Below are 24316 nucleotides of genomic sequence, written 5' to 3'. Positions count from 1 at the left end.
TCTTCCCACTTCTGTCTCCCTCTTTCATCCATCTACGCGCCCATCTTGTCAGCCTGTTCAGACACAGGCTGAATCCATTTTCTCATATTTATCTCTCCTTCATCCCTCCATCTTTCTCCTTGTTCCTCAGACTCTCCCTGTGTATTCAACAAAACACAGACTGTGTGTTTGGATGTTAGTGCAGTATCTGCTTTTACATTACAGTGCATTATTCTATATCTGTGTTGGATATCTTTGCTAATGGCTGTGCGTACAGTATGTATAACTCCAGGTTTATCATATCTATGTATCCCGTTACTCTGCTTCACTTCACTAATGCTGCCGCTCTTTGTTTATGAACACGAACCTGGAAACACGACGCTTTGATGTTTTCTGTGTGTATTTATTTCCTCCACTGAGGAGACGATGTGTTCAGTGCTGCTGGTTTGTTTGTCTGGTTGTTTGTGAGCAGGAAATCTCCAAAACATAGGAGCAGATTTGAGTGAAGCTTGGTGGAAAGTCCGGCCACGAGCTGCAGAACTCGTTTTTAATATGAATCCAGGAATCTTTCTCAGGACTTCTTTCCATTGTGAGATACATGAGGGTGCTGCGGAACATTTGGACTATTTTCTCATGAACTACTGCTCCTCTGACGTGAACAATAAGGAATTCAATTAAAATCATGCTGACATAATAAACAAATCATGTCTATAAAAAAAAGTGGTCTGTGTCATATGAAACTTTTAATATATCATCCTGATTTGTTGTGACTTTTTGTACCAACAGCAGCCTTCCGCTCTCTTAACCCCACATCTACAGACAGTAATTTAGGCACTGACAGGGAATACAGGCACAAACAACACAGTTTAACTCACACTGGAGAGCCGGAGAAAATTTGGCTTTTCCTTGCTAAATGACTTAAATGGTTAAACTGTTATCAAAAATATAGTTGAATCATTTCCTGATGATCGAAATGCTCGGCACCACATTTTTTATTCTTAAAATCTGGAGAAATGTGCAGCCTTCGACGAGGTTCTGCACTTTTGAATGTTTTGCCTGAACACTGAAGCTTTATTTACATAATCTCAGTGTTTATGATCAACTTATTGTTCCTTTATGTGTTTATTTTTTCTTTTTAAAGGTTGTCAACGTCTGCTAGGAAACATTTTCATTCAGTTTTGCTGACTGTCTCTGCGGCCTGTCTGGAGAAGTTTTATCCACTGTCTGCTTGTCTCTCACTTCAGAGTCTGAAGCAGAAGATGTATTATTCACTGTCTATCTGTCCTTCTCTCTCCATTTCTCTGGCCTGTTAAGGAGCACTCTTCGATCTATGATATATTCCCTTGTGCTGTGTTTGTTTTTTCTTCTTCTTCTCCTGTTTTATTTTTGCCCGGGCAGAGTGAGCAGCTCCAGTTAATTAATACTGGGCCGGGAAACAAACGCCTCTCCGCCAAACTCAACACTCCACTTCAGAGGCCCTGCGGCTGGCAGAGTGAGATGGGCACTGAGAGATGGGATTTATTCATTAGCAGCCTGCAGTAAGGTATTACACCTCCACTGAGAGGCCGCAGTGCTGAGCGCTGTCCTCGTTAACGGCCTATCAAAGTGCAGTGGCGTCGAAATCGGCGGATGGATCATCAGGCTGTCTGATCCATTGCCCGGTACTCCCATGGTATCATTTTGTAGTGTTGGACGGGTTTCTGGTTCTACTTTTCTTCTTGTGTTGGACTCGTGATTATGTGCTGCTCAACGCCAAAGCTGCTCTAAGAGGATATCCAGTAAATGTTTAAAAATAAACTAGATTTTGGTTATTTTTCTTTGGAAAGCACAAAGTGTTTGGAATGATAAAGATGAGAACCATACTTTTTTCTTGCGGCATATGTTTTTCGAGGCTGCACAAGTTGTAACAATGCCCAATTTCACTTGGCCAAGAGTGGTGAATCTTTTCAGAGGCCAAACTGTGTTGAAACATTGAGCCTTTTTGATCTGCGTTTTCTCTGCAAGGAGGTGATATTGACAGGTGATGTTCTGTCTGTGGTGGCTGAATGAAGGAGTAGATGTAACACTGTTGTTTGTCCTCCAATGACAAAATACATCATAGTACACAGTACATCATCAAAGTTCATTTAATCTGATGCCCGATATCATCAGGACAACACCGTGCGTTACTGCCTTCCATAACTCTTAAAAAGTGGTTCATGTGACTGTTTTCTGATCTGCCACATTGATGGTTGCGGTTTGGTCAGGGTTAGCTACTCCATAAAGCTGAGGGAAAGATAGTTGGTTTCATGGTTAAAAGTCACCAACACAAATTGTTGGTGACCACTGTTTGTGTCAAAGTGTTGTTTTTTTGACACAGTTATCCACCCCCACCTCCACCCTCAATGCAACACAAACCCACTGTGGCGTCATTCATTGGTTTATGTACTGCTGTTTTAAAGCTTTGAGCATGATTTTTTGGAGCTGGGGTGACCATTTTGTACGAGAGGGTGGAGCTGGGGAGGATGCTTAGGTATACCTCTCTCCTGATTGGATCTGACTGAGAACTTGAGGACACACCATGGTAGCGACTTGTCAATTACAAGGTAGCCACACCCTTAAGCGTATCCTGTCTTACGTTGATTTTAATCTAAATGGAACCATAATTTACAAATGAACATCACGCTGTATTGAAGAAGACATGAAACTCACTCAAAAGTTTTCTGAGGAAATAAATCAAGTGAGAAGTAGGGTCATTTTCTATAAACTTGCATACAACTTCTTTTGGTAGCCAGTGGTGTCTCCCCTTGCTGGCCATTAGCAAAAACATTGTATTTGAATTTTACTACAGAAATACAAATCAAAACTCTTGCAGCAACTTGTGGGCTTGACGGGGTCTTCGGATTCCCCCCACTGATAAAATACAGCCAACATCTTTCAGAAGGATAAAAAATAGAAAGCAGCAGCTTAACAAATTAAACATGTCCTCAGTTTGTCTTAATGTGAGATGAACAGATGACAAAAAGCACAACACTCTCCAAAACTTCATCAGTGTCAAATCCATCAGTAACGAACTCTCAGAGGCTTCACAGAGAACACCATCTCCAAATTTTCAGCAGTATTTTCCTACAAACCTGCCACCCACAACACAGCTGGGACTTGGTAGTGTCTCCGTATCTGTCTATGTGTGAGTGGAGAGCAGTTTTAGTGCATCTGCTGGCTAACACAGCACAGACGCCAGCATGTGCAAATGTGAAAAAATTGCTGCTTTTCTGTAGGGTTGATATTAGAAAATAGGGCAGTGGTGTATCCTGATGCTTTGATGGGAATAAACCAGCAATGACTCAAGTAAAACAATGCTGGAGTCGTGTAACGGTGCCATAATGCTGTTCACTGTTTCCTCAACAGTCATAATTTGCAACAGATGACCAGTGAATTCTAAAAACACCAGAGCAAAACCACTCACAGCACCGACTGGATTCAAAGTCATCCACCAGCAGACAGAGGACGGCGAGCGAAGGATCATGAAGGACATTCACATCTTTGAACCGAGACAGTGGTTATCATCCAGCTGTTATTAACTGACCTGAATTCCATATTTAGGTCACATGATAACTGAACCAATGATTCAGAGTTTGAGTGGATACAGTAGTTGAGATTACTTTGTCAAACAAGCCACACTGACAGTCAGTCTCATCTTGGAAAAACAGTCCAGTAAACCTGAAAAGCCACTTCTAAGGAGGCAGAAGTATTAACTCAGCTTTGAGCTGTCTGAAATTTGGATGGTGTCCCTTTACAGCTTCTAAATAAAGAGTCTCCGATTACAGCCTCTCCAGCAAACAACGCTGTCTTTAGTCTTAATGAGGGACAAAAACAAAGCATTTGCTGGAATCTTGCACTTGAATGTTCACACCTTATGGAGATTTTTGTCGAAACGGCCAAAGTGCAGCTTTCACTCAGGCTGCGTTCAGTAAAAATAGTCTCATCTGTTGTGGTTGTCAGTCTCTTCATCTGTTTGGAGTCACAGATTAAATGGGCAGGCCAACCACAATTCCTCAAATGAGAAACAATGAAAAAAACTCTGGAACAAAGTGCCGCACCTGACAGAGTGCAGTGAAGGGTACGTCTGGGCTTTTCAACACATCGAGCCAAACAAAAGTCTTGTCAAAGTCAAGTCAAGCTTGCAGATCAGAAAAGCTGCTGATGCCTTTCCACCATCTTGGCTTTCACTGAGGCATGACAAAAGTATTTTATTTACCCATGCCTGACATGTGAGACTATCCGCATCCTCACAACACTGACTGTTTGGGTTTTTTTTTTTTTTCTTTTCGATACACTCCTCTTCTGTTTCAAGATTTTCAATTTGTTCACCTCTCCTTATTTCAACACACACACAGACACACACAGACACACACACACACACACACACACACACACACACACACACACACACACACACACACACACACACACACACACGGGGAAACTATATCACTGCTTTGACATATTAAAGGAAATTAACAGTGTTTTGGCATATGTCCACTGTTACCAGAACATTTAAAGTATCTAAATCTGTTCTTGTACTTTTCAGACAGTCATTGGTCACTGACATCCTCAGATTAGTTCCACAAAAAACAATAACAACAGAAAACACAACCAAAATAAAAACTGGAAAACTTGAAGATTTCTAGAATGAAAATCCACTTCCATTCATCACAGTGGGCGTCATGTCTGATAATGCCAGATTCATGTCCCTGTTGGATTAAACATTTTCATCTTCTGGGATGGAGTTCACCACAATTTCAAGCTTTTTATTACCATAGAAATGTAATGAATCGAAGTCAGTGGCTATGTTGAGGCTGGGCAAAATTTATGCTTTGGAAAATTATAGTTATGAAAAGTTAGCATTGTCCTTTAAGTCACTGGCACTTTTAAAATGAAAAAGACATTGAAAGACTTTTTTTTGCCTTATTTTGGCAATGAGGATATTCGTGGAACTTGGAGAGTATATAAGATGATATAATATAGCATAACATTCCTTACCTTCCTCAGTCTCATGCCAGACGATGCCCTCCAGGTTGACGCTGGTCCCGGGCTGGCACGGCCCCAGACAGGCTGAGTCACCCTCCACTGCTCCTGAGCTGCCTCCATCCTGGGTGTTTGTACCTATAGACCTCGTCCTCACCGCCAGCTGCTTGGGGTTACAGGTGGGCATGGCCGGAGGTGAGAAGGAGGGGGCCGAGGGCAGAGAGGATCCAGGGGCCCCGGGGTGGCCTGGAGCAGGAGGAGCTGGTACAGTGAACATGGGGTCCACCTGGAGAGAAAAGGAGAGGATTCATTAAAAATCAGAGAAAGATGCTGCCATGCATGGTGAAATGCAATTTCACTTCAGTTCCACTTTAGTTGTGGTATTAATCTTTCAGCTCAGTTCAGCTGAGTTTCAGTAGATTTAATGAAATTTTGGTCAATGTCTATGCTGAATACTTCTCCAGAAAAAGTGGAGGAGAGAGTGAGAGAGAGAGATGATCCAAAATAAGTAAAAAGCTTATTAATGTCATTTTAATATTACTGATGTGACTCTCTAGCTCTGATTATTTGAATGTTGGATCTCACTGTACAATGGAAGGACATTTTAGAAGAGGAGACATTTTCTCCAAATGTCATATCATTCATTATTCTATCCGCAGTCTGCACTTAGCAGCTTCCTAATACTGAGTGGCAGCTAATCAGCTCTCGACTAGAAAAGCTTTTTTTTCACCCTGTCTGTTTCGTTTCATCTACATGTCTCTATCATGAGTCCATAAGAGGCAAAGATTCCACCCTCATTCACTCGCTATGGGAGGAGAAACTATGTTTCCTACCCACACATACATACAGAAGCTGCACATTATAATTAGCTGCCACTCTTGCACAGAGCGGCTTGGCAAAATGTGCAACAGTATAATCAGGCAACATTACTGGAGCTCATCCAGTGTGACTATAACAACAAGAATGGTTTCTCTGTTGACACGGAAAATGAGATTTGTATGCTGTTTAAGTCTTCTGTGAGGATCAGCTTTTCCAAACAGGGGTTCAGCAATATGCAGATTATTTATTGATTTTTGTGGTCTATGGAGAGTTATTCTCTGAGTTTTTGTCCTTGAAATCAGTTGTTCATTCAGCATTTTACGAACCACTTCTGTTTGGGAAAAGCCAACTCTGGCAAGAACGATTCTTTGCAGCAGGATCCTCCTACGACTTTTCAGAAAAACTGCAGTGTAACGGAAGTCATCTCATACAGCAGCTACAAGGATTCGCAGTGTTCACTTTTGATTGGAGTTGAAGTGTTCATTTCACAGCATTTCTGTCTCACTGAAGCTTTTCTGCTCCTTGCCACAATCAACATTTTCTTGACAGAGTCTGTGTTTCCCGAACCTCGATGCCACCGCATCGACAAGCTAATATTACAGGGAAACTGTTGTGTAAATGTTCACACTTTATGTAACTGTAACACATATAGTTGTCAGGGAACTGACTCAATGTTCTTTACTCAGCAGTATCTACTTACATTTTGCTTATGTTTGCTAACATTGGCCATCTTAACATCACATGCAGACCTAGTTTGGCAGCATCAGCAAAATCCCTGAGTGTACTGAACAGCGCATTTTGTTGCTTCAGAACGTCTCATTTGAGAGAGGAAGAATAATTTCTTCTTTCACAGGTTAAACAGTCTAGCTTCAAAGCAACACTCTGCGATGCAAGGCCCACTGCAAAAACACCCAAACACAAGCGTGAACCCCGCTGAACTCTCAAAGTGGTTAATAAAATCTGCTATTTTATTAACAGCAAGCAGTAATTAAATCAAACTTATTAAAAAACTGCAGTCGTCCCAGAGGCGATGAAACGCCTGCCTTCAGTTAACATAAACAACTGATTCAGGTCCGGTCCACATGCAGACTTCCTGTTTTACTTGTTTTTGAACGCCTAAATGACTGGACCGCCCCACTGGAGGCAGAAGCATTGACGCTGCAGGAGAATATCAGGTTTATCAAACTGAAGCTGTGCTCAAAAGACAGGGAACAAACAGATTCTGCTTTAAATGAAAAGTGAACTCAAAGCTGCTTTCGTTTAGGGGAGAAGAACCCTACAGCAAGCAGAAAAACACGCAGCACTGACATGGCTCATATGTGGGCAAACAGTTAAATGTTTCTGCATCCAGGCGGTACAGAGAAACATTAACATGTCATTGGAGTGATGTTGGATTTATTGTTAACATAAATAAACTGATTTGTTAAACTTAAAAAAGTAACAGGCAAATTCCTTTCAGTCAGATCTACATGAGGCATATTAAATGGCTCATTGTCTTGTCACCATCTTATTAAAGTCATTTTGCTGCTTCTGTAATCTCTGCCTTGCGTGTAGTTCAGCATTAGTGCAGATAGGGTTAGAAACTATATGCAAACTGGTCTTCTGAAAGGGAACCGGGGGCAGGCGGGACTTGTTAGAAGATAATAAGATCTGATCCAAAATGAGGTCTGTGAAGACCTCTAACTGATGGCAAAGACCAGTATCAAACCATATTTCTACTGTTTCTAGACTATCCTCAGTGTTTCATAAAACCAAGAACATCATTTTTCAGTTTTCAAAGGATGTGAGTGATCTTAACCACTGTAATCACCATGGTTACATGTAATGAAATATTAAGTCATTGGTGCCTATAAGAGCCTCACTCTTATCTTCACCACTTATTATGGTCTCAATTACAACAGCTCTGGGAAATAATTCTGCTGAGAGAGCAGCATCAATCAGCGATGAAGGATTTTTCTCGCCGTTATGACTCAATAAAGATTACAGGCTCGACAGATAACTTGCTGCACGATATTCTTGAGTGATTTCCTGGTTTGAAAAGAAAAAAAAAACAAAACGTTCTAGCCGAGCTGAGTCTGTAAATACTGGAGAAAACAGCAGCACTTTGTCAAGTCCAACACGGAGCTCTTCTGTGGTGTTTGGTGTCCCAGATAAAGGAGTTGCTCTTGCGCTGTCTTATTATGAAGATCAATGAGTTACTCACACAAGTCGCTCTTGAACCTGACCAGAAGAAAAACAAAAGATTCAGAGGTGCTCTGCGCTTTTATGTCAAATGCCTTTGACATTTTTCTTCCTACAGCAACTTAAACTGCCGAGGTTACTGCCAAGGTTACAAGTGCAGCTCCAGCCCTGTGGACTGGGTATCAGCACAATGGGAGCTAAAAAAAAAAAAACAACAACTTATAGAGATGTGCCTAATCAACCGTGATGCTTTGTTAGTGAGTCAATTTAGGGGGGACAAGTGGTTTCTGTGAAAATATTTGGGTTTCCCTATGTAGTTACACCTGTGCTTGCAACTTGCAAAACAATTACTTTTCCTTCCGCTGGTCCCATTGTGGTATGTAAAGGGAACTCACCAGTACTTCAGTGTTCAGGGTTTATTTTTCTATTGTACGGTGTCCCATGCTTACAGTGTGTGTACGCCAGGTATTATGAGGAGCTTGGTTTCAGCTGTTTGTTGCACTGCATTTATGTTAAAACCCTGATAAACAATGCAAATTTATCATGCAAAATAGTAATAAAACAAAAGACAGATGATCCCTTGTGCTTCATGAAACCGTCTGTTAACTCCCACACAGCTGCTGACAAAGACCACCCAGGACTTCTTCTACAAAATCACGAAGCAAATTAACTATAAAAGAAGAATCATTATCCCCGGTGATTTCTGTTCTGCCGTTAACGCCTTTTCCTCCCTCATACACCCAGAATAACAACGCTCAATCGCAATTCACACAGGCTATTCAGCCTGGATGCAGAGTCACACAACAAAATAACAATAAAAACACAAGCTGGCTCCCTTGTGTGTTAAATGCTTCAAACAAATCATCCTTTCTCACACTGTTTCTTAATTAAAAAATTCTACAATACACACTGAAAAATCACAACATAACCAGACTGCAGATAGCTTCAGCATTAAAGAAGCAGGCTTGAAAATGTGGGAGCACAGTATAACCCAGTGTGACCCTGCCACTGAGGAAGCCAGTCAAAACAATAATCAGTGGATACATTTCCTTCATAGTGATACATGTTTGGATTCTCTGTGGCTGACTGTAGAGCTGAACAATTAAACTTCATTGAAAGAGACACATGTCCCATTCCCCAGTGTTGCATCAAGTCTCTAGAAAAGCAGTAATTATGTCAAATTCCAGCTACCATACTTTGGCTATGGTTGGCCCGATGCATCTGTTCTGTTCTAAAGACATAAAATGATGCAACGTTACGTGACACTGCTGATGTGTGTTGCTCAAGAGTCAACTGCCATGCTAGTTGGTCTTTACTGAAGCTGTAGCTTACTTACGTGGTGCTTTAATGAATGCTAATGTTAGCACGCAAACATGCTCACAGTGAGAATGCTAACATGCTGACGTCTGTAATGCTTGAGTTTCACAGTTTGATGGGAAATACACTTGTCATTGTAGGTTTCATGTCCGTACAGTAAATTTCACACACAAAGTAACAACAGTCAACAGTTGAGGCTGATGGGTTTTGCTAGTGAAAGTGAAATGCTGACCTGATGATTATCACTGAAATTATTCAAAAATGATGGAGAACAGGAATGTAAACCTCATGGCAATCCATCCAGTTGTCAATATATATCACTCAGAACTGCAAATGTCAACCTATGGTGGCATTAGAGGAAAAGTCAGGGGATCACCAAAGTCAGTACAAACTGATCCTCTGGGGGCAGGAAGGTCTGTACAAAAATGTCATGGCAATCCATCCAAGAGCTGCTGAGATATGAGATTCAGCTGCAAGCAGAGTGATGAACAAACAGCCGCCAAAACTGGCATCCCATTAACTATACTGCTGTCCTGGCTCAAAATGTGTAGTAGATGATCCAGTAAAGTATCATGTTTATACAGCTACTGTATGTTAAAATACTTCACCATGAAGATGATCTTTTCCAAGCAGTAAACATTGCCTGAACTTAAACAGACCTTAACCATTGATTTGAAAATGTCCATGTGAGTAATTCTGAGCAACAACAGCTTATTCTGTTATTTGAGTAAGAGGACTTCAACTTGTCAATCCATGAGCTGCTGGTCATGTTTACAGTGTCAGTCTTTTTCTCTCCTCATCCTTCTCTCCTCGCAGGAACTCGAGCTGATTAAAACCCTGCATCACCATTCTCGCCTCAAGCTTCTGCGATCATTGATTTCGGCTGTTGTATTTTTTCCCAGACTCTCCAATATCTTGTTTTGTGAGCCCTTCAGTTTCTGAAAAAGAGAGAAACTCAAGCATTACTGCTTTAACTAAACCACACAGGAGAGCGCAATACACAAAGACCCAAATAACACTAAAATATGCATGGACCCTGGAGCTGTGCACAAACACTGAAGCTGTCTTCTTCACTTTCTTTCAGATCAAATCCAGCCCATCCCTCCTCACAGAGGAAGTTACAGAATCACCAAAGTATGAAATCTTTGTGTTCCACAAGAAAAGAGATGTTTTAGTGGGCTTCTTATTTTCACAGACATACTGTAGACAAAACAACATAAAAAAGGCACTCACTCAAAGGCAATAATGGTCAGCAACTCAAGAAACAAAAGGTAATTTTCTCATGATAACGAGGTAATTATCTGGGAAAAACAAATGTTAAACAATATGTTTTTTTGGGAGAACTTGCTCTGTATTTATTTGGGGTTTTACACCAAATGACCAGTTCGTCCTTGTCTTCAAAACTAAAGAGTGTCATCATAACTTACTTTCCTTCATATCCATGAAATCCACAAGCATCCTCTTCCAATGCCACCTCTTAGCTGTAATCTCTGCTGTCTAAAAACACCATTCAGTCCTCGTGGTCCTGCTCTTATTACAAACATGTCTGAATTCCCCACAATCCGCTGTCCCATCCATGGATTTCTCGCTTTTGTTGAGCTGTGACATTTCAGCCATCTGGTAAATAATGTTCATTAAAGGTCAAAAACCAGAAATATTAAGTAAACAACATCAGATGGCTTTTCAAAGATTACGTGAGCCACCGTACACACTGTTGTGTAACGCCGTAGATGGACAGTGCATCAGATTAGGTGCTTATAGAGTCATAAATTCATACTGTGACTTGGCCAAGAGACATGACAGACTACACGCTGATCCCCAACCAATCATAGCTTCCTGTCTTTCCAGTCCAGAGAATGACTTTCGGGAACAAGAATGTAAGCAACAATGGTGTCTGAAGTGTGTGTGATGCTGGCTGTCTTGCGTTCTGAAAAGCCTGAAAAAAGAAAGAAAAAAGAGCTGTAGCCTCTCCTCTGCTCATCAGTTCCACCTCGCAGCACCGACATCATTCCTCTTTCACTTCACCATGTTTACCATTGAAGAGCTATGCCCTCATGCCCACTCGCAGGTTCCGGACTCACTTTGGCTCTGCGTTAGCGAGCTAGCTCATAAAATCTGTTGGTGACAGCTGTCATTTCAACAAAATGGTCAACTGTCTCCATGTAAAAACAAGAAGCTGCCCTTGTCTGTGATGGACATTTGACGTAATGGACTCATTGGTTCAAGGAGTGCCTAAAAGGTGCAGCGCTAGATTAGAAAGATGGACAGGTGTAGCAACAGCACTGAGGTAAGTGCAGTGTCAGTTCAAATGCGACCACTCTCAGGTTCATGGCTATGTTAGACATTAAACTTTAACAAATGAAAATGGAAAATCTGCCGTCATAATAATTAAGAAGCTGTGTGTTTAATCGATTTCCCCCCTTAAATCCATTTCCGTGTTAAAAGGCAGAGGCTGCAGAGGAAGACAGATCCACTGCAGTTCAAGCTAAAGCAGCTTTGTGTTGAGGCTGAATCACAAACAGCCGTACTAACTTGCATACAGAGCTGGATTTATCCAAATTAATCAGGAGAGGGAGGGGTGGAGGGGAGGTGTCAGGGGAGCCAGCTGAGTTTTCCATTAATTCTGCCTCTAAAATCTATAATTAAACAAAGAGACATTTTTTATCTTTGGTTTTCATGTTTATTTTTTTAAATCTTCAATCACATTTTTATGCACCGCAGACTACAGAGGAATCATGTTGTATGTGTTAAAAAAGAATTTTAATCAAGCCAATGATCCAATTATCCATCCATCTTTTCATTTATTCATCCATACATCCATCTATCCACCCCCTCACCCTGCACTGTTAATGGAAGGAGTGTTTGGAGAAACTGCTGAATTTCGTCGACTCGTTTGATGAGAAACTGCTGCCTGAACTGTTTTAATCCCCTCTTCTTCTTCGGCACATCCTGTCCTTCCTCCATCTCTGATCATCCTTCCAACATTTCCTTCACTCCTTCACTGCTCTGCTTCTCTTTCTTTCTCATTCCACTTCCTTCCTTTTCTTCCCTTTGCTTCATCTCTCCTCCTCTCCTGCTTTTTCATTTTTGTCTTGGCTTTTGGCTTGGATACTCTTCCCTCATCCTCCCTTCCCCTTAATTTTCCTTCACCCTCTCCTTTTCTTTCATCTTGCCCACCTCAGTTGCTCTCCTTGTCCCTTTTCTGAATGTCTTTTTTCTCCTCCTCTCTCTCTTCTACTCTCCTCTCTACCACTCTCCTTCCCTCATGTTATCCCCCTCTCCTCCCCTTTTCCTTTCCTTTAATCCTTTATTTTTCATCCTTCTCACTGTTTCATCTCCTCTCCTGCATTAGTCCCACTCTCTCATCTCTCTTTCTTTCTTCTTCCTCCTCTTTCCAGTCTTCTACTGTCCTTGCCTGACATTCTCCTTTCCTTTTTTCTACCTATGTCTTGTCTGTTCCTCTTTGCTCCTCCCTGTGTTGTCTTCATTCCTTTTCTCTTTCATCCCTCATACACCCTTCTTGTCATCTTTTTACGTGTTCATTTCTTTTTCCTTTTCCTCCGTCTTTCTTGCCTTGTCCTTCCTTTCCCCCTGCTTGTCTTCATGTTCTCTTCCTCTCTCCTCTCCCTCCCCTCCTATTAAATCCCCCAGTAGGCAGCCACACTGACACTTTTTTCCCAGACAGAAATCATCCCTGTCTTTATTGTGAGGCTGCTGAAAGAGGAGGCATTGTGTGTGTGGCGGTGTGTGAATGTGCAGACAATCTGTGGTTTGTGGAGTGTGTGTTTGTGTCGCACGTGTGTGTTTTTTTGTGTGTGTTTTTGCAAACGGTAGCCATCTTTCTTTCCCCATTTTCCCTCTCCAGCCTCTCTAATCTCTCTGCTCTCTTTTTCACTTGCAACAGTATCACCATAAGAGCGCGCGTGCACACACACACACACACACACACACACACACACACACACACACACACACACACACACACACACACACACACACACACCACTTACCTTTCTATTGAATGACAAGCTCTAATGGCATAACATTACTCACTGCCATAATAACTCCTGCTGCTGCTACAAAACATTTGAAAACTAACAACCACTTTCTTTCCTTCAACAACCACTGCTGCACAATCAACCATTAACAATAATTATGTTAGCCCAATTCTACATAAATTAATCTCACAGAGGTGCCGTGTTTGCAAGCAGCGTTTTCATAATGATATAATTATAAAGCATCTGAACTGAGACAGACATCCCAGGCTTTAAATCTGGCAGCTGATGTAACACCAGAGACAGTTTTAATATAAAAGAGACTCAATCAGGTTGCTGCAGGGAAGTCTGAAACCTTTAAGATGGCAGAGCTGACTGGACAAAAAACTTCAACAGAAATGTAAAATATTGCACAATTCAAGTGAACAGTGAATCTTTTTAAAATGACATTTTAATAACACATTAACCCCAGACTTTAATAATTTGCAACTGCAAAAATGTTTTTAAGAAAATGTAATATCTCCCAAATTATGAAGACATGTTAATTAACATGTTTGCCAAGTTCCAAAATGCTGATACGGAACAAATCAGTGACATGTTGAATGACAGTGTATTTTATTTATTTTTCTACAATACAACAACTAATGCATGAATAAAATAGTGTGTAGCACTTCCCACACTAGTAAAAACAACACTAACATAATCCAGGCAGCAATTATGTTTCTCCTGAACATAAATTAGCATCATATATAATCCTAAGACTATGATTTAAGACAGAAATTGTGTTGGAACTGCACACATGACTACTGACATTTGATACCATGGCAGCATGGGTGACATATCAATACTGGGTGAGACTGAAACTCAACTCAGATGATCTATGACTAAGATTGTTGCTTTATCAAGTTTTTGTGCCTGAACCTAATCAAATCGTGGGGGCAGATGAGAGGAGGACAGTCATGAATCATTTTTGTAGCCATTGCACATTGTACAGCCAATGGGGCATCATATCAGAAAGTGCTCAAACTGTGCTGTTGTATGCATCTTCTAGCCTCTTTAAGCTCACTGATTTGATTCTCTGGCAGCTGTGACCTCTACAGTTGGTTCATTGGCTGTTTAGGTCAAATTTGAGCTAATGACAAGGTCAAACTTCATTTTGTTTCTGAACACACCCTTACACTTTTCAAAAGGGCTTACATCTCTGCCACATTAAAGTTTACTCATAAATACAGACCTTTGGACAGAAAACTGCGACTGTTCTGAAACCATTTATGGCAAAAACAAAAATTTGGAGATGGCGTATAACCATCAAACACAAACCTGTTCTTTTCAACTAAACATTTTTTCATTAAAGTTACACTTTTTCACATAACGTGGTGCAGCTTTACCACTGACAAACAGGAATGTGCACAGCCGTTACTGAACAGCATATCTGCAGAAACCTGAGAAAATAAAGGCTGTGTGAACAAAATCTTTTTCATGCCATGAGGAACACTTTAATTTACACAAAATGTTCCAAACTGATAGCTTTTAACCACAAAACAAAACATTGTTGACTTGACAAATTTTCTCCATTCACTTAGTCCCTATCCATTTTCAACCATACTGATTGATTCAGATGAGAGAATCTTATATTCAGTCAGACAGTCCTTCCTGAGCGGAGCTGGAACTCCCCTGTGTATGAATAGGAACAAGACGTCAGGAACGCTGTGGTTAAATAAAATATGAAAGACAGGAAAGGAGAAGATATGATTCTTAGAAGATAATGACGGACGCTGGGCAGTGATATTATGATGCATTTTCTTGATTTCAGTGTTTCCTTCGGCAGCGGAGGCTGTGGTGAATGAATGCAGATGAAAACCTGCAAGCCTGCAGAGCATGTGGGTGTACCATCGTACCATGAAGCCCTTTCACGCTGGTTGGCATTGATACTTTGACACCTAATGGACTCACAGTCTTGCAGCCTTGACATGAGCTGTTGTACTGCTCTGAAAACACTCTTCTGTGCCTCGAGTAGGGAACAATGTCGAACAAACAGCTGTCAGCGGTGCTGTTTACTCAACATGCACTTGTTCTTCTTCTTTTGTATTTGAGCTTCTGTCTCATCATCAAGTCAAGTGAAAAGTGTTGTTTCTACAGCTACAGTACACCAGTTAATCAAAATGTCAAGATATTGAAGGCATATTGACGTTTGCCTCTGTCAGCTCTGGTGATGCTCACATATATTGTGGAGCTAATCCACTTAGCACTGCCTCCACTACATCTTGTTATGAACCTTTTCTAATAACCCAGTTACTATTTCTGACATTTATTTTCTATGTATTTATTAAAACAGGTCTCTGTCTTTTTTCCCCGTGTCTAAGCAAATTTCTACATCCTCTAGAGAATTCTCAGAAAACAATTCATATTTTTGATTTGTTGTCAGCATCAACCATCGCTTTAAAGAAAAAAATTACAACATTTCAACGATGCGTGAAATTAAAGTGAGGAATTCGATGCAGTAAATTATAATTTTTCTTAGTTGTGTTGACAATTTTAAGTGAAGACAGAACTGCCATGAGCCACAAAAAATGTAGTATTTGTCTAAAGTGCAGGTAAATTATTAAATGATTGAGCACAGTTCATGAATCTACTTTGTAAATGGACAGAGATGAGGGGAAAGAGGCGCTAGAGTTTCTGGTGAGCTCTGAGATCGGCCAGAAGCTGAGCTGAACATAAGAACACGTTTCCATCCAAATATTATGGCAATATTAAGCAAATGTTCCTAAAAAACTGCAAAAGACAATGCACAAATTTATGCCTGTCTCCAAAAAACATGATTAACTGTCTGTAGCTACAACAGGATGTGGCTATAGGCAGGAGTGCACACCTTTTTTTTCCCAGCTACTCAGGTGAGTACCAGGAAATTGCTACTCAACCCGTACACAGTGTAGTCTTAATAAATGCAATCTTCCTCACTGTCCTCCTCTGTGTCCTCTGCTTCAGCCTTCTGCATGGTAGATGATGAAGATGCACCTCCCTGTCCCTGTTTGAGCCTCTGATTAGCTGTCTCCATCCACATGTCAACAGCTGGCTTTGGGTTAAATGTCTCTGTGGTCATATCTGACAGTTGATGTGCATCAGGGCTGATAGACGAGTATGTGACAGACGAGGTCTGCACTCGTTTTTATAATGTTGAGATAGAAGAATCCTCTCTGACATGCTGCACTGCTCAAAGGCAGTGCAAGAGACAATTTAACCATCTTGTTGGTGCTGGAGTAACAATCTGGATTGCTTGTATTTACTACTTGGACCAAGTCAAAATAAGAAACTTAAAGCCTGCTTGCTTTAAGTGCATCCTTTCTCTCACAGTTGAGACTCTGTCTAATTGCAGGGTGGCCTCATACTTCAGAAGAATGGCGCACATCGTTGTGTTGCTAAAATGGTGGAGGTCTTGCCACATCTGATTTCAAACTCTTCAGTTAACCCCCTGAGTTATGTGTCCTGTTCCTGTCAGCATCATCACTGGAAGCAGTGTGTGTCCTGTGGCCCTCACCATCAAGTACTGAAGTGTGAACTGTCCAACGACCACCATGATCATCATCTTTATATTGTCCACTGGTCATCTTCTTCTTCTGAAACCTGATGGATGTGACCCTCAAAGTGTTGCCAATGTCAAGTACGTTAGACAGAAAACACTGAAAATTCTCTGTGTAGACATGCAGCAGGCCACAGTTACTGTCACTCACAGTGTGTTGTTTTGAATGGCTGACATATTTTCAACAGTGTTTCATGCCTCCATGCAGACCATCTGATATTGTGAGACTTCCCCAGTCACACAGCTGTCAATTCTCTCCACATAACTTCTTCAGAATGGTATTATTTTTTGCTGCACCTTTTTCTAAATGAAAGTGAAGCAGCAGGACAACAGAGCCATTAAATGTTTCACAGTCAGGAACATTGCCATCAGCTGATTTCATGCAGTTCTTGAGGGTGTGTGCAATGCACCAGTTTTGTTAAAATACCGGCGACCATCTCTGTAGTCCAGGCACCCAAACCTGCACCATGGAAGAGCTTCACAAGTCCATTATGGCCGAGCTCGGTCAGCACCCACCTCAACCAAAGGGAGTCTGAGGTAAGCTCACTGTTGATGGACACACATGCTGTAAACAATCTTGCTCAAGCAAGTTCTAAAACAACTGATGTTACACATTTTTGTCATGCATGTGTACCTGCCTACCATAAATGGCCAACGCAAAGCAACACATGAATATGCATATACATGAGCCTGCTGATCAATGGCATGTTATGGTGAATCATGGCAACAACTGAGAGGGAGACTAGAAAAGGAATTTTTCTGACACAGAAACTGAGGTTCATGCTGGTGATGTGGCAGTCAGAAAGCACATATTGTCTGGTGGCCACAACAGCGGGGTCACAAAGAAAAGAAAATGCAGTGAGTGCAACAGACAGGACAGTACAAGAAATTTTAAAGCACAGATCATATCTGAAAGTGGAGCCAAAAAAATATATAATAAAAAAAGAAAATAATTGCATCCTACCATCAGAGCATGTCTGTGACTGGTGGGGCAAGGGTGCACCCGAACTCAGACCACTGGGAACACAAATAGACTCATGGAAGCAAGTGTGTATGGCAGACACCATGGTTTCTCCAGTGTGCTCTAGCCACCTGACAGCACAGCTGTGTTCACTGCAGCGAATTTACACTGAAAACAATACAACAACTAAAATACTACTTGGTGATAATACACAGTATTAGAGGATCATACTAAACGCTACTGACGGTCTGTTCTACATTGCTTTACTGTTACATATTTAATGTGATCTTTGATTTGTACAACCCATAATGATCACTTCATCAGTTAGTTAGCATACAGTCTAGCCCTCTCCTCTGTGGGGAATGTGATATAATATTGAGCAGATTTTGATCTAACATTTTGTTCTGAATTATATCTTTTCATATTGAAAGATACAATCTTCACCAGCTTACAGAAGCTGCATTGCCAAAATGTTCCTACAGCATGGGTCACAGTTTACGTCCAGGTGTAAACCTGACATATGCCTGTTTTAGGCCTCATTTTGTACATATAAACCCCTGGACACCAAACTTTTCCACGGCCTCTGAAGGTCATATTTGCCTTGTCAAAATGCAACTAATCAACATCACCATGTTTTTTGGGGTGAAACGTGAATTTGTTCAGAACAAGGAGAATTAAAACTCTTTGTTTTACACCTGCAGATCTCCACCACAAAGTTTCCCTCAGGATGGAGACATGAACTGAGGCATACTGATGAAGGTAAGTCTTCAAGAAAAAAAGGCGTTTCAAGGTAACCTATTCATTTGAAAAACTTCAGCTTCAGACTCTTCTCAAATTCACTAGGGGGATACTTTTGCTTTCTTCCTGTCTGATTTCCATGTTTTCAACCAATAATCTCCCATCAATCACTGCCCAGTGGAGCAGAGAGACAAGACAAAAGCAAAACTCATCCATGAGCAGCAGTCTGTATTTCAGCACTTCAGCACATTTTACACAGAGCGTTAAATTGATGATTGTTCTTCTTTAGCAAAAGGAACAAGAAACAAAATGAAAGCAAAAATAAAGTTTTCCTAATAAAGTAAAATATCTGAAAATTGTATTCTGGGATGGAAAATGATGAATAAGGAATGAGCATGACCTTGAACACATCGTGATTGCTCATTTCTGAGTTGTTGACTGATAAGGATGCCTCTCACTGTAGTGCATAATCTCCTTTGTACCTGGAAATCTGAAGAAATAAGTCATTGTGTCACATACATCTTGTAGGCACTGGGCAGAACAGAGGTCTGCACACCAGGATCCAAAAATCACTTTAATAACAAAAACTGTTTAAGTCCTGACGAGAATTATGATGTAGTGATACCATGCAGCATTTTTCAAGCAAAACTTGAAAAATCTCAAATGTAAAGACTAGCTGTTCTTTTTGTTTTGTTTTATTCTGTCTTACATCATAGTTAATCCAATATTTTACAGGGCAAATGATAATTGATTCATTAAGAAAATAATAAGCAGAGTATTCTATAATGAAAATAATCCTTTGTTGCAGAGCTCATTTTCATTGTGCAAAAAAATATCAAAATGTCCACAGATTGTGTAGGTGCTCTGACGTGCAAGAAAAACATGGTGAAAGGGGAACAAGCCAGAGCTAAGACAACGAGTGGACGCAAATACAATAACACAACAACGCAAAATGAATAAGCATGTTGGATGTGAAAAGAGTCAATTGTTTCACCTTATCAGCCATCAAGTAGTCAAAAAAGGCACTGATACTCTTTAAAACTGTGCTTTAGTTCCTAACACTAACCATACCTCGACCATAGTTTGCATTCTGTTACCGTTCTGTAAGAAACTGTAAGAGAGTAAACTCATAATTGTTGGTATTGGACAGTAAATATCAATTTTCTTGTCTGTCACGATCACATATTCACATTACAAAGTTTTCACTCAGGAATGTGGGCTTGATGTTACCTGATTGGATCACGCCACATTATATTATGGCAAAAGTTGCGGCAGGTTCAGCTTTTTGCTTTGTTTGACTGCTCTGAATGTAGAGATTTGTCATTGTTTTACACACAGAGGCAGACCTTTTAAAATCAATGCTCGCTCTTTGCAAAATTGTGGATGTGACTCAGTTTAACAGCTCTAAATGTTTTCAAGTCTATGCACATGTCAGATCTGACGTCTCAGCAGACATGAGTCAAATCCCCGGCAGTTTGTGACTGTTTAGAAATCCACATCAAGAGTTAGGAGTCAGACATTTTGTGCCTTTAGGAAAAGTGTTCAGTGTTTTGGAAAGATGTCTGACGGGCTGCCTGTTAGATAACTGTCTGACCACGCTGTCTGACCGAGGTTCTTTGAAAATGAAAGCCTAAACAACATCAAAGTGCTGATGATTATCAGCCTCAGGTGCAGACTGGACACATGTGACGTGGGTTTGAATCCTGCTGAGCCCCGGTGACCTTTCTCTGATGATAACACGCTAAATAAAAAGGACGATCCACTATTAACTCCTGTCAGCAGAACTCAGAGGGTAAATGACCACTAACAGTTAGAGTATGATTATATTTTATTCTTCTTTAAAATTATTTTTCAATCATTAAAACTTGTTTAGTGCTTCTTAATTTCTGTCAAAGAAAGCTGATTTTAATTCACAACACCTCTGCTTTTGTCACTATGTAATAATTCATGTTGAATTAAGAGGCATCATCAACACATTTCAATTTTTTTTATTTCCCTCTTTAGCATCATTAACACATTGTAAGTGTCATGAGGTGAACATGAACAAGGTGCACTAAACCCACACAGCTGCTCTGCAGTTTCGTCATTTACAGGCTGGTGGTTTGGGGCAAAATAAGTGACAAAATGAAAATATGTGTTGAAAGTATTACCTGAAAGCTCTGCAGAGGCTCTATTTGAATTTCAAATCAACACATAAAAAAGAAAAGAAAACTAAAACACTCTTAATAGAGTAATAATGCTGTATTTTCTGCACAAAGACTTAATCTGTGTTTCAGAACATTAATTGTCTTTTTTAATCTTAATGTGTTTACTCATACGAATCTAATATTTGAACTAAAGAGAGATGCAGTGATTAAAGTGTTTTTTTTTCTCAGCTGTGAAATTGGGAGACGCTTTGGCCCGTTGGCTCTAAATCCTCAAAATGCTTATTGAAAAAACTGTTACATCACTGCTCAGGAAGCTTCGCTCCAGGCTGTTGTTCACTGACATGATTGTAAGCTCACTGATGCAAAAGCAAAAACAAAATCATTCTCATAACCTCCTATGTGTTGTCTTTGTATTATATTGCAACAATGTCCAGACATGAAGTCACAGTAGACGCACCTTTCTAACCTGACTATGCAATAAACATAAAGCTTGAATGGACACAATCAGTGTGATAGTTTTGTGCTTTTAAATACTGAACTTAACACCATCTTAATCATATTTATTCTTTTTTAATGACCATTCTGAAAATTCACACATATTGTTAACCTGCCATTACTGTTATGTTGTTATTAACGTCACTGTTTGAACACAGACTGAAACAAGGTGGTTATTCTGAATTAAAAAGCTTTCATAATAAGCACATAATGAGGTTATTAAGCAGTGCAATAAGGAATGTGCATCACTAACTAAACAGGTTTCATTTTGCCCGGCTGCTGTGAAGTTGCTGACTGCTATGAACGTGCTTTCTACCAGGTTCTTGTTTTTAGTGATACAACGGCTTTTACTAAAAGTAACTTTAGTGGTTAGTAAGTTAGTAGTAGTAGTAGTAGTAGTAATTTTTGGAGTAATCTAATTAATGAATTATTAGGATTTTGCCTGTAATGATCTGTATTGCCTTTACATTCATTATAATAAACCACACCTGAAGTTAAATCCATATTTATTGATCCATGAGATGGTGACAGTTGGGTTAAAAACACAGTCGGAGAACCTTCTCTGTGTGGTGAGTCTGATTCAGCTGTGAGATTTTGGCGACATGAATCAAAACAACTGTAATGCTGCTATAACACTTCATAATTCACAAGCCTTTTCCTTCAGTGTTGTCTGTTTACCTGCATGGCTTTCCAGTTCACACTCCATCCTGATGCTGGCTCGCTCCGGATCAGCTGTTTATAAGCGACATCACACCCCAATCACAACTCTCCATGAATAAACCAAAGGCTGTCAGCGTCGTCATTGGAAACCGAGCCTATGCTAACCTGCTGAAACTCAGCAGGTAAATAAGGAGGATGGTCTCACAACGTCTCAGCCCCGCAGTTACAGTAAACAGAATATGATGTTTGCATACAAGAAAATAAAACTGCTCAAGAGTCCTGAGGAATAACCGGATATTGACAGGCATGTTAGCACTCCTGTGGGGTGATCAGAATTCAAGATAAACTAATAAAATCCAACAGGAGCAGAGTGTGTTTGTTGTCTCAGCGTCATCCAGCCTGCAGGGATCCAGACTGACAGACAGAAAGTGAGAGCAGAGCAGCCGCTGTCATTCACAGAAAAACTCAAGTGCATCTTATTGTCATGCAGATGAGAGTCTGAGCTTCAGCAGCCGCAGAACTGCTTTTCTTTCTGTCAACAAGGCTGGATCAGAATGGTGCTTGATTGTTTCAGCTGTTATTTATGATTTTTTAAATGTGACTCTTTCTATCTGTAGTATTTTCATGAAATTGGTAGCTTCTGAGATGGCAATGTTGGTCGGTGAGTCTGACTTTGGTCCAGACTGAAATATCTTAACAACTACTGGATAGATAGGCATGAAATTTGGCTCAGACATGTTACCACAGGATGAACCCTGATGATTTAGGTTATCCTTTTCATATGTACCTGCAAAACTATTGACAGCTTCAGTCTTCCATCTGTTTCTACATATGATGCATTCAAGCATGTAATGCACGCAGGCATATGACGTATACCTCCTTATTTTTCAGTCTGCATTCTGTATACCTACTTCTACATCCCCTCCGTGATGCATCATTCAGCAGTGTGTGCCTATTTTTCCTCCGATGACAAAGGTGGGCTCTACTCTGACTCTGACAGCCTACTACTTGGTGCCTTCAACTGGTTGGGTTGGTTAGGTTTACGTATGAGGTTGGTAGGTTTAAGTATGAGGAGTGACGGCTGGTTAGGGTTAGGGGTACGAATGTCAGGGCAAACCAATTAGAGTAGAGTTGGGCGGATCATGTCTTTGCCATTCTCACATGGCCCTACCTGCCCTGTTGGTTCACCTCAAATAATAACGCAACAAAATATGGCCTTGGAATATTTCATTAATTGATAAGGACGATGAAGCATGCAAATCAAAATCTGCTATGCAATGCTACATCTGTGCTGTTAGCCAGCAGCTCAGCTAATAACAGTCCCTCACACGTGCCCTCTCCATCCCTGACCCCAGTCGGAGAGAATGCCAACTTCGAATGAACTTCAGCCGTGGTGAGCACGTTGTAGTATAGCAGGAGCTTGTAAATTATGTTAATAACATGTCAGGGCTCAACATTACCATTTACTGTATGTCATGGGAGAAACAGTCAGTCACATTTAGGAGGACCAACTTGGCAGCAGGGGGTTTGGGGTGTGCTACAGACAGTGCAGTGCAGGCAGACAGCCACAGATACACGGCCACATGGCGTGTGACTGACTGCTTCGGGGGAAAATTGAAAACCAAATAGATTATTGCGCTGACAAATTTCCACTTTTGAATGTTGGGGTAGGATGTGCCGCCCCGTCAGTAATAACTCCAAGGCCACTGGTGTGAAGTATGTTATTGTCGCTGTTTGTAATGCAATTAAACCATTCAGTGACCACTTGTACTGCATGCTTGGAAGGGGGCATTTTCATGAGGAGAGATGAAGTTGAACAGTTAAAATGTTTTTTGTTATGTGTAAATGGCCCAAGAAAAGGTATCCCACACCACAAGAGAGCTCATTTCAACATAAAAATACAATAAAATTGCTTTCAATTACTTGACTGCTCCCATTATTTTGGCAGCTACCTACAGGTTCCAGTTAGCTTAGTGTAATGTTCATTTCATAATGATCCGATCTCAATGAAGTCAAGCAGCAGAAGTTAAGTGACGATGTGCAAACACTACTAATATACTAATATAGAGTCATCTTACATGTTACTGTTTATAACACTGGGCATTTATCACTCACTGCATAGGTTGCTTTGAAAAAAATAATTGCCGCATAACTGAAGAGTATACCCACTTCTTCAGGCACCACTGCATATCTGATACATCATCAGACGTGCATGAGACGGACTGAAGAACGTGACTGAAACAACACACTGAGGTATGACGACAATCCTAAAGTCAGCTTATAAACTGAGCACACAAGCACCTCTGCCTCCTCCTCTTCTCTGTATATATCCAGGCTTTGTACAACTATTCCATGGAGCCTATTCAGTGCTTACACAACCGTTCCTGTCAGCAGGGGTGTAACGATCTAATCCAATTGTGATTCAATTTATATCAAATGC

At 40.6% G+C, this 24316-nt stretch overlaps 1 protein-coding gene across 1 annotated transcript in view; it reads right to left on the bottom strand.

Annotated features, from left to right (window-relative positions):
• The window catches only part of znf608 (zinc finger protein 608), a 48462-nt gene that overhangs the window by 19972 nt on the left and 4174 nt on the right, over nucleotides 1-24316 (bottom strand). The window contains exon 2 of the mRNA XM_070964231.1: nucleotides 5002-5272. Coding sequence (XP_070820332.1) covers nucleotides 5002-5272 — 271 coding nt within the window. The remainder of the gene's footprint in view (nucleotides 1-5001; nucleotides 5273-24316) is intronic.

This window comes from Chaetodon trifascialis, chromosome 6 (genome assembly GCF_039877785.1).
Source record: "Chaetodon trifascialis isolate fChaTrf1 chromosome 6, fChaTrf1.hap1, whole genome shotgun sequence".
In the NCBI taxonomy this organism is placed as follows: domain Eukaryota; kingdom Metazoa; phylum Chordata; class Actinopteri; order Chaetodontiformes; family Chaetodontidae; genus Chaetodon; species Chaetodon trifascialis.
The sequence above is the reverse complement of the archived record's forward strand: the minus strand, read 5'-3'. Positions and strand labels throughout refer to the sequence as shown.